At 51.4% G+C, this 14,688-nt stretch overlaps 1 protein-coding gene across 1 annotated transcript; it reads left to right on the forward strand.

Annotated features, from left to right (window-relative positions):
* Window positions 1–431: 431 nt before the first annotated feature.
* LOC136571016 (uncharacterized) lies at window positions 432–9,235 on the forward strand. Its single transcript, XM_066571425.1, has 3 exons — window positions 432–1,295; window positions 3,745–3,818; window positions 7,206–9,235. The coding sequence occupies exons 2-3, from the start codon at window positions 3,811–3,813 to the stop codon at window positions 8,575–8,577; spliced, it is 1,380 nt and encodes a 459-aa protein (XP_066427522.1). The 5' UTR covers window positions 432–1,295; window positions 3,745–3,810; the 3' UTR covers window positions 8,578–9,235.
* Window positions 9,236–14,688: the final 5,453 nt, after the last annotated feature.

The following is a 14,688-nucleotide window of genomic DNA, read 5'->3' on the forward strand; positions in this document are numbered from 1 at the left end:
TAATTATCAAAACTTATATTTTACTATTGTATACACAGATTTCAGCTAAACATAGCCCCCTTTAAATTTCCAACATAATTTCTCACGATTCTTCTTATGGTTATATAATAATTACAATTAACTACTAAACAATCATCACATCTAACAATTATATCATTTATCATACTGCTTACGCACGTGCAGTGATCTGAGAAAATACAAGGCCTAATATTTTCAAAGACTATTTTTAACATTTTCCAGGACTCCACTATCAAGATCTCTGAACACAAGTGATCCCCTGTACTGAGAATATGCTTCCAAAATTTATTACCAAGTTGAAAATCTTACAGGCATTGAGCAAAATATGAAAGGCAGCCATACCTCCAAGTGTGTTATACAATTTGACATTCTTTGCACTTCCATTGTGCGATCCCTCACGGGCGTTTGACTGTTGTGGTTTGCATTTGCCTGTTTGGTTTTCCCCTTTGATTCAGAGTTGTGGTCTAGTCCAGGTTTCAGTTATTTGTCAGTCATTGTACCCCTCCCCTGTTCCCCTGGTTACCTGTCATGTCCCCTCCTCTGGCTACCTGCCCGTCACTCGGCGCCCCTTCCTCCTTTTCCAGAAGCTTCTGGCCGGGGTGTCGAGTGATTGGTCCAGGGGCCAGGGCCCCACCCGCAACCTTCTCCCATTGGATGTTAACGGTTGTCAATCTTCAATGTATCTCTTGTACCTCTTTTTGATTTGCTGCCCCTGGTTCCGCCCTTTCCATATAAAACCTGAGGCTTTTCCCTGCCTCAGGGCTCAGTCTTCGGTTCAGCCTCCGGCTCCCCGACCCCTCCCAATAAAACCTTCCCCCCGAAGACCTGAGTCGCCCTTTCTTCCGCACCTGCAGCCTCGGAGTTTACCCACCCGCGACCGACTGCCCACAAGCATAACACCGCTTGGGCACAAGGCCCGGACTTCGGGTCTGGGCAGTGCCCTATTGGCTGGAGATCGGCTGGACCTTACTCCTAGCCTGGGCTCATCAATTATCTTCTGGCCGCTGCTCCAGTTCTGGCGCCCAACGTGGGGCCCCTCTCGCCGGACAGCTCCTGACCAGCACTTCGGGTCAGTAGAGCCCAGAACACCATCGGTACGCGGACCCCACGGGCAGGATTACAAAAATCCCTTGGCCGCGGAACTACCCTGAGGTTGAGCAGGCTTCGCTTCTGAAGCAGCGCTCCCCGGGGACTTCGGACGGCAGCTCCAGCACCCGGAGTCGTCCCTGCTGCAGGACCTCCTCCGCCCCAGTTTTCCGTTTGCCACCCCCGGACTGGTGAGTGTTTCGTCGCTCTCCCTGTCGCCTCCTTTCCTCCCTCGGTGTTTCGTCACCTTCCCTTCAGTTTTCTAGGCAGGGGCCGGTGGGTAGCACCCTTTTTCAATTTTTCGTTTTCCTTAACTGGAGCGGGGAAGGCTGGGCTGTGGCTGCTGATCTGTAACATCTTATTGAGCTATGGGTGCTAAGCTCTCAGCAGCCCAGAAAGGGCTTTTCTTCCAAGTTGCGGGTGTCCTTGCTAGGGGGGGTGTTTCTTTTAACAAAAAAGAAGTTAAGAGGTTAGTTAGATGGATCTCCTCTGAGTTCCCCGAAGTCTCCCCTGCCTTGATCCAAGATCCTGCCTTTTGGCGGAGAGTCTCTAAGAGACTCTCGGAGTTGGTCAGGGCAGGGGACGCCTCGTTCTCTCAATTGGCATTTTTATCAACCCAAATTAAAAATATTTTGAGAACAAAAGGGGACTCAGAGAGACCAAAAGTTACGTTTGGCTGTCTCCCCAGTTCGAGTTCTGCTCCCTCTACCCCTAACCCTTCTCCCCACCCTTCTAAAAGTAAGTCCGGGATTCTGAAGAGTGCAGCTCGCCCTCCCAGCCAGGTGCAGGGGACTCAGTCGTCTCCTGGCCCTCTTCGGAATTCCCCGTCCCCCCGCCCTAGGAGTCCTGGCCAGACTCCTAGGGACTCCTCATCTTCTCCTGCTTCCCCAGCCCAGTCTCCTGTTTCCCCAGTTCTCGTCCTGAAATCCCCAGTTCTTAGTTCCCCGTGTTCACAGTCCCCAGTTGCTAAATCCCCAGTTCAGTCCCGGTTGCCTCCAGTGACGCAAAATGGCTCCCAGGGAGCCCAAGATGGAGGCGACCGCATGGCTGAGTCGGCGGGAAAACCCCTTTCTTCTTCCCAGAACCCCTTCCTACAGACTTCCAACCCCTTCCTGCCGCTCAGCCACTCCCATAGTCCCGCCTTACCGCCCTGCCCCTCTCTCAGCCCCTCCTCCTTCCTAGACCCCTCCTCCGTACCTCCCATTCCTCCTCCCACCTACCCACCCATTTCTCCTCCCCCATTTCCCACTGTGGCTCCTCCCCTGGTACCTCCCACGGCTCCACCCCCTGTCGCTCCGCCTCCTGTTCATCATTATGTCCTACCTCCTGACTCCGCCTCCTGGGAGGGTCCTTCAACATCGGACCTCCCTCCCCAGATTCTCAGCCACGCCCCTGCCTCCCTCTCTTCCGGTTCCCACGCCCCCCCTTCCGGTTCCCACGGTCCGGGGTCCGGGGGGAAAGGGGGGGGGGCCGGGAACCAGGAACCGGGATCCGCTGCCACACCATCGGCAGCCCCGGTCGTTTATCACCCTGAGGGGGACGGTGGGGCGCGCAGGCAGTGGGTCCCCCTTAATCATACGCAGATCAAAGAGCTGGTCAAAGCCCAAAAAGATTATGGCCGGGACAATGAGTATTTCCGGGGAGTGTTGCAGGCGACACTCTCCGAGGCCGACGTCACCCCCTATGACATCCGGCGCCTCTTCACATGCCTGCTCAATCCTACCGAGCGGGCGATGTGGGAGGCTGCCTGGAAGAGGGGAGTGACAGAGGCTCTCCCGGGCCTGTGGGGTCAACCTCATACTGGGGTGGACCTCATGGGTAATGTCCTCGCAATTGACCAGCTCTTGGGGACCGGGAACTGGGAGGATGGGCACTCGCAGGCGAGTAGCCTACCCCAGGAGGCGCTCCGGGTGACGGCCCGCGCAGCCGAGAAAGCGTTCCTGGCGCTGCCGGGGGCGGCCCCCTCTCTCTCCTTTTCCAGGATCTTCCAGGGCACAGAAGAACCTTTCCTCGACTTCGTCGAGAAGTTGAGGAGAGCTGTTGAGCAGCAGGTGGCCGATGAGGGTGCCCGGGAACATATCATCAGGGAGGTGGCGTCCTCCAATTGTAACACCGCATGCCGAGACGCCATCCTTAGCCTCCCGGTACACCCGGCCCCCTCGCTGCATGACCTGCTTGAAGTCTGCGCCCGGAAGGTCCACATCTTACCAACTAGGGAGGGAGAGAAGAGGAGACCACCACCGCCCCGAGTCGCCGCCGCAGATGAAACATCGGGAGACGCTTTCGCCGGGGCCACCAGCCGTCAACCCACCCCGGGAGTTACCGCTGCCACCGCACCTTGTCACCTGTGCGGCCAAATAGGGCACTGGATGCCAGACTGCCCGTTGCGGCGGGAATTTTACGAGTTTAGGAGAGCCAGGGGACAGAGGGGGACTCTCCCGCCAAAAAACTAGGGACAGAGCGCAGTTCCCCCCTGCGCCACGACATAAATAAGGCGGGGAATGTAACATCGCGCAGGGAGGGGAGGAATCAGGGACCGCCGCCGTCAAAATCGGACATTTCCTTACCGGATGTGACTTTTGCTAATACGCTTCAAACCAAGCCGATTCTAACTACCCTTTCTGCTTTTGGACCTTTCAGGTTGCAGCTTTCGGAGCCGCTACATCTCCGGAACTCCGACTTTCATCTCGTCGCTGTGAACCCGGAATGCCCAGGTAACTGGGGACGGATCCGATGTAAGTACGTCGTGGTCGGAGACACCAAGCACACACCACTGGCAGTGAACATCATTCCGGGTCTTTTACCATCGGACCCGGAGATGTTCGCTGTCGGGCTGCATTGTGTCCAACCCCCGGTCTTCCTGCCCAAAGGGCAGGTGATTGCGCAAGCAATCCCTGTCCCTGAATTAACTTGGGCCATTGGTCACCCACCATCTGACCAAAGTTTTGCAGTAGCATGGGCCCAAGTCTTGGGGCAGGAAAGACCACACCTCAGTTGTTATATTTCAAAAGGGGGAGAAGGCAAGCCGCTCAAGGGCTTGTTGGACACAGGGGCAGATGTGACGATCATTCCCTCCCGGGAATGGCCGTCACATTGGGAGTTGCAAAACGCGCCAGGACACATCCGTGGTGTCGGGGGTTTACAATTGGCTAGGCAATCAAAGAGCATCGTACAAATTACGGGGCCGGATGGGCAATTGGCATCAGTGCGCCCATTCGTTCTAGATTATACGGAGCCCTTGTTGGGGAGGGACCTTTTGGCCCAATGGGGGGCCCGAATTGACCTTCCAGGGGCTCCCCAGGTTTTTCGGGCAGCGGTCACTGACGAGCGCCCTACCTGGAAGCTGAATTGGAGATCAGATAAACCAGTACAGGTAGTGCAGTGGCCGCTCAACAAACAAAAATTGGCGGCGCTCAACGAGCTCGTAAAGGAGCAGTTACTTAAGGGCAACCTGGTGGAGACCACGTCCCCGTGGAACTCCCCAGTCTTCGTCATCAGAAAGCCCAATAAAGATAAGTGGCGGCTCCTGCACGACCTCCGTCAAATTAACAATATTATAGAAGATATGGGGCCTCTCCAGCCAGGGATGCCGTCCCCAACGATGCTCCCCCAAAATTGGAATTTGGCAGTTGTAGATATCAAAGATTGCTTCTTTCAAATTCCCCTACACCCGGATGATGCCCCGCGTTTTGCGTTCACGGTTCCCGCCATCAACCGTGAATCCCCTGGCAAGCGCTACCATTGGCGGGTCCTCCCACAAGGCATGAAGAACAGCCCGGTGATCTGCCAATGGTATGTCGCTTCCCTGCTGTCCCCAATCCGAGCAGCCGCAAAAAATGCAATTATTCATCATTACATGGACGACATCTTGGTGTGTGCCCCGACCACAGACATACTTACACACGTGCTTGACCTGACAATCAATGCATTGGTTGCTGCAGGGTTCGAGCTCCAGCATGATAAGATTCAAAGGATGCCACCCTGGAAATACCTGGGTCTTGAAATAACTAGGCGGACCATTGTTCCCCAAAAATTGGCTATTAAGACAAATATAAAAAACCTAGCGGATGTCCACCAGCTGTGTGGGTCCTTGAATTGGGTGAGGCCTTGGCTGGGTATACCAACTGAAGACCTGGCCCCCCTTTTCAATTTATTGAAAGGGGGAGAGGAGCTTAGTTCTCCGAGGTCCCTCACGCCAGAGGCCCAAGCTGCTCTGGAGAAAATCCAAAAGTCCATCTCGGCCAGGCAGGCCCACAGATGTCATCCGGGCCTGCCATTCAAATTTGTTATTTTAGGGAAACTGCCGCACCTCCATGGGATGATCTTTCAATGGGACATTAACATCAAAGGCAAGGACCGGGGCTTAAGGGATCCCCTCTTGATTATAGAGTGGGTGTTCCTTAGCCATCATAGGTCCAAGAGGATGACACGGCCCGCTGAGCTGGTGGCGGAGTTGATCAGAAAGGCTAGATCAAGAATCAGGGAGCTGGCAGGTGTCGACTTTGAATGCATCCACATCCCCCTGAAATTCGAATCGGGCCAACTAAAACGAAAGATGCTTGACCATCTCCTGGAAACCAATGAAATGTTGCAATTAGCTTTGGATAGTTACACCGGTCAAATTGCAGTTGATCGGCCGGCCCACAAATTGTTTAATCAAGAATTCACTTTATCCACAAAATCCGTTCAGAGCAGAACCCCTTTGAAGGCTCTGACCGTTTTCACGGACGCGTCTGGAGCATCCCACAAGTCAGTAATGACTTGGAGGGATCCTCAAACTCGGAGGTGGGAGGCCGATGTCACCGAAGTAGAGGGCTCGCCCCAAGTTGCCGAGTTGGACGCAGTCGTCCGGGCCTTCGAGAGGTTCCCTGAACCATTTAATTTGGTTACTGATTCAGCTTATGTCGCCGGTGTAGTATCCAGGGCTGAAAATGCTATCTTGCAGGAGGTGGCGAACATCCCTCTATACAACTTGCTCTCCAAACTTGTTCATCTAGTCTCCCACCGAGAGCAACCATTTTATGTGATGCACGTCAGGTCGCACACAGATTTGCCGGGGTTCATTGCGGAGGGCAACAGGCGTGCTGACGCCCTTGCCGCTCCTGTTCAATCAGCCCCGCTTCCTGATATCTTTGGTCAAGCGAAGATCAGCCACCAGCGTTTCCATCAGAATGCGCCTGGTCTAGTTCGGCAATTCCATCTCACACGCGAACAGGCCAAGGCCATTGTGGCCACATGTCCCCATTGTCAGTCCCATCAGCTTCCGACCATCCCCCTTGGGGCCAATCCCCGAGGCCTATCCAGCTGCGAGGTGTGGCAGATGGATGTCACCCATTGTCCCTCCTTTGGCCGTCTTCAGTATGTTCATGTTTCAGTGGATACTTTCTCCGGCGCAGTTTACGCCTCCGCCCACACAGGGGAGAGGGCAGCGGATTGCGAGAAGCATTTGCTTCAAGCATTCGCTGTCCTGGGCATCCCGAAAGTTCTCAAAACGGACAATGGCCCAGCGTATAAATCCAGGGAGCTGCGAAGCTTCCTGCAGCAATGGGGAATAGAGCATAAGACCGGCATCCCCTATTCCCCGACAGGCCAAGCCGTGGTGGAGAGGACCCACCAGAGCCTGAAGAGAGTTTTAGAACAACAACGTTCGGCTGTGAAGGTGGAGTCCCCCCACATCCGTCTCGCACGGGCACTTTTCACGATCAATTTTTTAAATTGTTCGTTTGAAAATCTAAATCCGCCCATAGTGCGACATTTCGGGAAGCACGAGCAGCTGCAACCCAGGGCCAGGCCTCCTGTCCTCATCAGGGATCCGGAGACCTGGAAAACGGAAGGGCCCTTTGACCTCGTGACCTGGGGGAGGGGGTACGCTTGCGTGTCCACTCCCTCAGGTCCGAAGTGGATTCCATCAAAGTGGGTAAAGCCCTTCCGCCCTGAGAAAGGTCAGAAACCAGAAAGGGTAAATCAAGTCACCGAAGCGTGTTGGCGGCGGCGGCGGAAGCTATAAGAGGAAGACCACCCTGATTTCAGCCTCAGTTTGTCCTGGACTAGACTCCCTTTACCTGTGCCCCTTCTCATATTTGTTTTCTGTTTGCTTTCAGTTGTTTCCCCGCCGGCGTGAACCCAATGGTCATCTTAGCTCTCCCGATAGTCCTCCTCGTCGGGACTCTTCCACCATCCGCGAGTCCCTGGATAGTTCCCCAGCCAAGGGCGAACGTGTGGAGGACCCTCGCACAAGCCATGGGCCAGGAGCACATCTGCCTGGACCTAGGCTCGGCTGAAGACCCGATGTCGTCTTGCCTAGTGGGGATCCCTCTGCCTCTTTTTGAGTTTCCCTACCCTTTTAATGTTACTTTAGGATCTTTGTTGCACCGTAATCCACCCCTGATGGTTGATGCCCAGAATGCCTGGAGGGATGGACTCAGAAGCTTGACCCCTTTGCAGTCCGACCCTCCAGAGCTTCATTTAGTTGGCTCCGCAAAGTCTTCTGTTTGCCTTTGGTTTCAGTATGCCCCCTTTATGTCTTCCTCGTACTCGGACATCCGACCATCCAGTCCTGAGTATCGGGCAGCGCGGTGGTGCAATTTTACTATTCGGCTACCATTCGCCTCCACCCTTGGGGTGAAGCCGCTCGCGCTGCCCAGAGGAACATTTTTTATTTGCGGAGACCGGGCGTGGGCAGGCATCCCCCCTCGTCTGACTGGAGGCGTCTGCACTTTTGGCAAGCTGACGCTGCTTTCCCCCAACGTTACCCAAATTAGAGATTGGAAAATTAAGAAGTCACAGTCTGAATTGGCCATTTCCAAAAGAGATCTTCGAGATTTCGACCCAGACTGTGATTCTAAAATAGAACATTGGGCCAAGCCAAAATCGATTGCACTCACCATTTTTTTGCCATGGGTGTCAATCGCAAAATCTCTAGGCGAATTGGGCCGCCTAGAATGTTGGGTGGCAAAGCAAGCCAATTTTACTTCAGCCGCGTTGACTGACCTCCTTACAGACGAGGAGATTACTAGGAAGGCGACCCTGCAGAATCGGGCGGCCATCGATTTCCTCCTGCTACTGCACCATCATAGCTGCGAGGAATTCGAGGGCCTGTGCTGCTTAAATCTGTCATCGAGAGCCGAAGATGCGAGGGTCTCCATACGTAAAATGCAAGAACTCGTCCATGAGATCAAAAACGAAACATCAGACTGGCTGGGGAATCTGTTTAAAGGCTGGGGACTATCGGGATGGGCGGGGTCCGTGCTCAAATCTGTCCTGTATGTAGTTTTCGTTGTGGCTGCAATCATCGCCGCTTGTTCCCTAATGTGGGGACTGCTTAAGAGACTTGTGTTAAAATCGTCGATGATCGACGTGAATCATTTAGAGCTCCCGGAGGTCAAAGAAGACCCGGCCTCCGCAATAGACTCTGGCAGTATAAGCGACGAAAGTCTCGACTCAGAGACTGCACGCGAGAAGTCAGCCGTTTAATTTCAAAAGACTCGTTTGCTTTCCCCCCTTCCTTTTTCTTTTTAGACAAAAAAGGGGGAGATGTTGTGGTTTGCATTTGCCTGTTTGGTTTTCCCCTTTGATTCAGAGTTGTGGTCTAGTCCAGGTTTCAGTTATTTGTCAGTCATTGTACCCCTCCCCTGTTCCCCTGGTTACCTGTCATGTCCCCTCCTCTGGCTACCTGCCCGTCACTCGGCGCCCCTTCCTCCTTTTCCAGAAGCTTCTGGCCGGGGTGTCGAGTGATTGGTCCAGGGGCCAGGGCCCCACCCGCAACCTTCTCCCATTGGATGTTAACGGTTGTCAATCTTCAATGTATCTCTTGTACCTCTTTTTGATTTGCTGCCCCTGGTTCCGCCCTTTCCATATAAAACCTGAGGCTTTTCCCTGCCTCAGGGCTCAGTCTTCGGTTCAGCCTCCGGCTCCCCGACCCCTCCCAATAAAACCTTCCCCCCGAAGACCTGAGTCGCCCTTTCTTCCGCACCTGCAGCCTCGGAGTTTACCCACCCGCGACCGACTGCCCACAAGCATAACACCGCTTGGGCACAAGGCCCGGACTTCGGGTCTGGGCAGTGCCCTATTGGCTGGAGATCGGCTGGACCTTACTCCTAGCCTGGGCTCATCAATTATCTTCTGGCCGCTGCTCCATTTGACTAAAAAGGAAATTAAATTTTCTGTAAAATCTTCAGCCGACTCTCCATTAATGCTGATTAACTAGGCCCGCCATTTTCAACAAGAGCTCCATTTGCAAAGGTTTGCTGTCACATCACCAAAAAGGGCTGCTTTGACACAGTTCTCCCTCTGAAAGCAGCCGGCTGCAAAAGTGCCCTGAGAGAGCCACCCTCATTTAGCCTCTAATGCAGCCAAGCCTTCAAGTAGCAAGTCGTCCTTTCCCAGTTGCTGGAATTTCTAGGCACAGGCTTCCCTTGAAATCAAGTGTCTGAGTACAATGGACCTGGCCAGCTTGACTCAGCTAACACTCCTGGTGAGAGTGGTTCACAAAACGATCAAGAACTCAGGGCAGGACCCAGCACTGGGATGTATTTGGCACTATGGAAGCACAACACAGGGTCAGCTCTGAGAAGAATTTCATCTGCACAATCTGAATTGCAACTCTCAACACACATGAAATCCCTTTCTCTTTTCCTCAGCTCTAGATGCAATTTTTTGCATAGATGTGAAATGGAAACAGTTTATCAGATGTAACAAAATTTGGGCTGAACTTGGCTGAACTTGCTTGGCTGAACTCATCATTTAGTACCCAATGTGCCACATTCCGGTAGAGGTTAAAAATCACTAAAATGTTTGTCAGCCTAAGTACATTTTAAACAAAAACAGCTACTGCCATGCAACTGCCTCATTCAGAAGGCAAAATTGGCTGAGATAAAATCTAAAAGGCTATGATAAATGGACTGAAAAATGTGAATTAATTAGCATGAGTAGGGAGACATCAATACCAAAAGAATATAGAATATTACTTAATGGAACTCTAAATTAGAACTAATGAGGGTTAACTTCTTTGTTTGATAAAAATCAAATCAATAAGGGGAAAAGCTTTGAAAATGGTGTGCATGTGTTTGGAGTTCTCCACTATGCATCACAGCCAGAAATACAGTTATATATCCTCCTAATAGTAGAAAATACTGTTAGAGAATTTCCTTTATCTGGACCTTTTCCGTGAGTGCAGTACAAACTTGGAACCATGAGAAATCCATGCATTTTGGCCAGGACTCATGACCAGAGCATGAATTCCCTGTGTCACCGTTTGGAGAATATCTGACTTTCACTGGCACCTCCTCAGTGTCATCCGTGAGAGCCACTTGCATCCGTGAGAGGAACCTCCCATTTCCACTGGCACCTCCTCCATGTCATCCCTGTGAGTTGCTTCCCCCGGGCAGCTGCCTCAGAGGGGCCCTTGGAGCACCAGTGGGGCCCCAGCCCTGCCCAACAGGTCCCGCGGGCTCAGCAGCACCTGACACCAACACCATGGCCAAGCCCCCACCCGCTGCCAACCCGCAGAGCCCCACACCTGCCCCTCACCTGCTGCTCCTGGCACCTCTGGGTCACCCTGACGGGCATCGCAGTGCTGGTGGGGGCGTGCGGGATGCAGTGCGGATTGGGGCCCTGCGGAACTCCCTGGATCCTGCCCAGGCCCGCAGCTCCGCCATCCCGCTCTGCCTCGGCTGCTTCCGCTCCCTCACAGACACCGATCCTGCTGAAAAATCTGCACAATGCAAAATACTTGTTTGGAAAATGTGTTTTTGGATGTTTGGCTATTGCAGCTTTCAAGGCTCATCAACAAGAAAGGAGATGACTCCCATGAAAGAGGAAGTAGCCAGCAAGCTGGAAGTGATGGCCAGGCCTCGGAAAGGCAGGTGACTTCTTGGCTGAATTGCCTTGTTGAGGTGCAGAGCTTGAAAGGCTTCAGTGGCCTCAGACAGAGGAAAGGTCAGCAATGCTTGGGAAGAAGGGTGTACCACTGATGGTGGACACAAAGAATGCAGAATTTACAGGCACAAGGACATTTGGCAGAACCCCCGAGAAAAGGAACAAACTGATAAAGGCAATGCAGCATCAGCTCTGGCAGGGTAAAAGGCCATTCCAGCAGGGCCAGATGATGGCCACCCACTCAAGAAACCTCTCACTAAGAAGAAGCAAGAGACTGAGCATGCAGACTAATGAGCATGAGAAGTGAGAGGCTCATTATGGAGAGAACTAGGGAACTTGCAGGCAATGAACATTAATTGCTTTCTTTGCTCAAATATATAAATACTAAGACGCTCTGGATTCTCATGGTGCTGGCTTTGTGAATTTGTCCCTGAGCCCCTCTTTCTGCACAGAACTGTAAGTAATTACCTCCACTCACTGGGTGGATCGGCCTCTTGAACAATGGGTGCTGGAACCAGCCAAGCTGGAACAACACTCGCTGTGGCTCTGACACCTCCGCTCTCACTGCAGCCACTGAAGGCTCTGAGCAGTCCTGCCCTGTGCCGGTGACAATGGCCACGTGTCCTTGGAAACAGGGAGTTCCATGTGCCAGGCTGGCTGGGATGTCACTGAGGAGCGGGACGTGACACAGTGGGGGCAGAGGGATTTCACAATGGGCACAGGTAGGGAATGCCCTGCCCTGTCCCATCACTGACTCTGCTCATTCCCAAGTGCAGAAACGGGCACCCCACCAAGCCCAGTAGCTGCAGCTGTGCAAACCAGGGCTAATGAAGTGTTTCTGCACAAAAGTGCTGCACTTGGCTCTGTCTGAGGCAAAGGAGCGCTGAACACCTCTCACCAGGGCAGCAAGGTGCAGCCCTGACAGCTCTGGGCAATCCTGTTGTGGGTCCCTCAGTCTCTGAGGCTTCCAGCACGTACACGGGCACTCAAATATCATCTCTTTGACACAACCCCCCGGCCTTTCCTCATCTCGCTCTCCTCAAAGGAAACAAGCCAGCAGCATGCCCAGGCCCCCTGGCTGCTCTGCAGCAGGAGCTGACATGGAAAGACCAGGGAGAACCTTGAACACAATTCCAGGCTGACAGTTGTGCTGACTGCAAGTGACCATTGAAATTATTGATGCATCTGGAAAAATATTTTATACTCAGCTTTTGATCATTTTACTTTCCCTTTTCCCCATACCCAAGCTTACTCCTGATTTCAGGCAGCTGGCAACAAAGAACCCATTACAGGCAGAGGGAATAAAAGCACGGCATTGAAAATGGCTTGAATATTACCATCCAAAGCTCATTTCCCTTGTCACCAAGTCTTGTCTTTGTCTTCAAGACCATGTCCATATCTGCCCATGTTTGCTTTCCTGGCTGCCACACTCACAAGGACAGTTCATTTTAGGGACAGAAAGGAAGGAAGCTCTTTCTCAAACATCAGAGCCGACATCTGTAAAACAACTGTGTCCCTTCTTGGGAATGACTGGATTGTGATGGTTATGGATCCCCAGTTAGGGACTGTTGGAAAAGCCTTTGTATGAACCATGAAAGGAATCCCATCAGGTGTTATAGCGGACTCCAATATGTCCAACAGCCTTTCCATATCTTAAAAAGACATTGATGACAGCCTCTGCAGTGGAGATACCAGATTTGACTGATCCCTTTGCCCTGTTCACACATGAGTGCCTTGGCCTTGCACAGTAACTCCATATTTATCTCAAAGATTGGGAATGCAGGAAAGAACCCTGTGGAAAAGAGCATTATTCTTAGAAGAACACCTAAGAAAACATTGTCTCCAAGGGGTGGCCAGTGCACCTGAGAGCAGGAGCCACCACAGTCCTGATTGATAGAATAGGCGTGAAAGTAAATGGGAAAAAAATGTCAGTTTATGTGCCACACATGGGTATGTCTGGTGTAGAGCAAAAAGGAGCTCACTGGTTTTCCTAAAGTAACAGGGGCTACTCCTGGAACAAAAGATGTGGTGCTAAGGACAGCCACTGTCTTGAATCCTGCTGTATTCCTCAATCTTTCTGCAAGGAATCAGCATCTCCAATCAAACAGGGACAGCTTTGGGAGCATCCAGTTCCCTGCTAAAGTAGCAATAATGGACTGAAGAGCTCACCAGTTCAGACAAGCCAAGGAGACTGATGAGCAGACCAAACTGCTGGAGAGGTTGCAGAACAAAGCATCTGCTTGGCAATTCTTTCCAAATTGTGAACCTTTCCAAATCAGACACAGAACACCACAATGAAAACAATCATTCAGCAAAATCCTTAAATTTCTGATTCAGTCCTACAGGATGGTAGGTTTCAACAAATCAACAAGTTAGAGTGCCTCAAGCAATAATGACATAAACTAGAGAAGACAAAGAAACCCATTGGGGTATTGAAGGTACAGGAGACAATTTGGAAAGGCAGCTCCTTAGTGTTAGGCTGACAAGGACGGTGACAGCTGAAATGTAAACTCTGCTCATAGATCAATGCACAGTTTTACAAAAGACTGCCCTTCAGGATCCCAAAACAGGGAAGTAGTACCAGATATTAATGACAAGGACAATTTTCTGAGTTAATAAAAAGTACATATAAATATTTATTGGGTTTAGGGAACACATTTTCTGCATGGCCAGAGGCTTTTCCTTGTCACATCAACAAAGCTAGAGAAATACCTCCAGTCAAAAATCAATAGTACTCTGATTAAGGATTCCTTTTGGAATGCCAGCAGATTAAGATTCTCATTTCATAGCTGAAAGTGTACAAAATGTATGCAAAACACTCCCAGTTAAATGAGACCTACTCTGCCCATGGAGGTCTTATCCCAGCATCAAGACTGAGAGAAAAAATCAGAGTCAAAAGAGAGAAATTAGTAAAATTTTCCAGGAAACTTCAATAAGGTGGGCAAAAGTGCTTCCCCTGCCACTTCTGAGGATCAGAATTCCAGTGGCTTTTAAAGAAAAAGTCATCCCACATGAAATGCTCTATGGAAGACCTTACCAAGTTCCTATCCCTTCCAGATAGAGGCAGTCATGTGATAGGAAATGATAATTGAATTCCTTTTTTACCATCTTGGTAAAAAGTGCTCTCATCTCTGCTGAAACTTTGTGTATGAGCATCCCTGATGACTTTGGATGCCCTGGTACATCCTCATCAACCAGGGGACAGTGTCTATGTCAGAAAGCACAGCAACAAGGCACTTAAAGAAAAGTGGAAAGGACCATTTGAAGTGTTCCCAAGCACTCCTGCAGCAATAAAAGGGGATGGGACCAGGACATTGATACACCTGCCCCCTAGGGAAGCCAGCCCCAACACACAGGGAACTGGAGGGGCAAATAGAAACAGCCGAGAACATGAAGATTAGACTTGTAAAAGCATGGAAATATAACTTTTTTTATGATGTGTAGAATTAGTTAGAAGAAATTCCATAAAAGGAAAGATCAATCATGAAGGGGTCACCATGAAAAATCCTCATTCTCAGCTCACCCTTTGGCCAGCAGCACTCTTGCTTGCTCTGTCAACCAGCAGCAGCCCCCAGGCCAACAGAAGGCTCCCTCTCGAGGTCTCTCGCTGGTCAGAGTGACCCCAAGAAGAGTTAGAAAGTCTCTTTTCCCTGCCCGGCGGTTGAAGAAGGAGTCAGAGCTCCTCATTTCTCATTCTCAAGGTTGTTT

Source organism: Molothrus aeneus, unplaced genomic scaffold (genome assembly GCF_037042795.1).
Source record: "Molothrus aeneus isolate 106 unplaced genomic scaffold, BPBGC_Maene_1.0 scaffold_49, whole genome shotgun sequence".
Lineage (NCBI taxonomy): Eukaryota > Metazoa > Chordata > Aves > Passeriformes > Icteridae > Molothrus > Molothrus aeneus.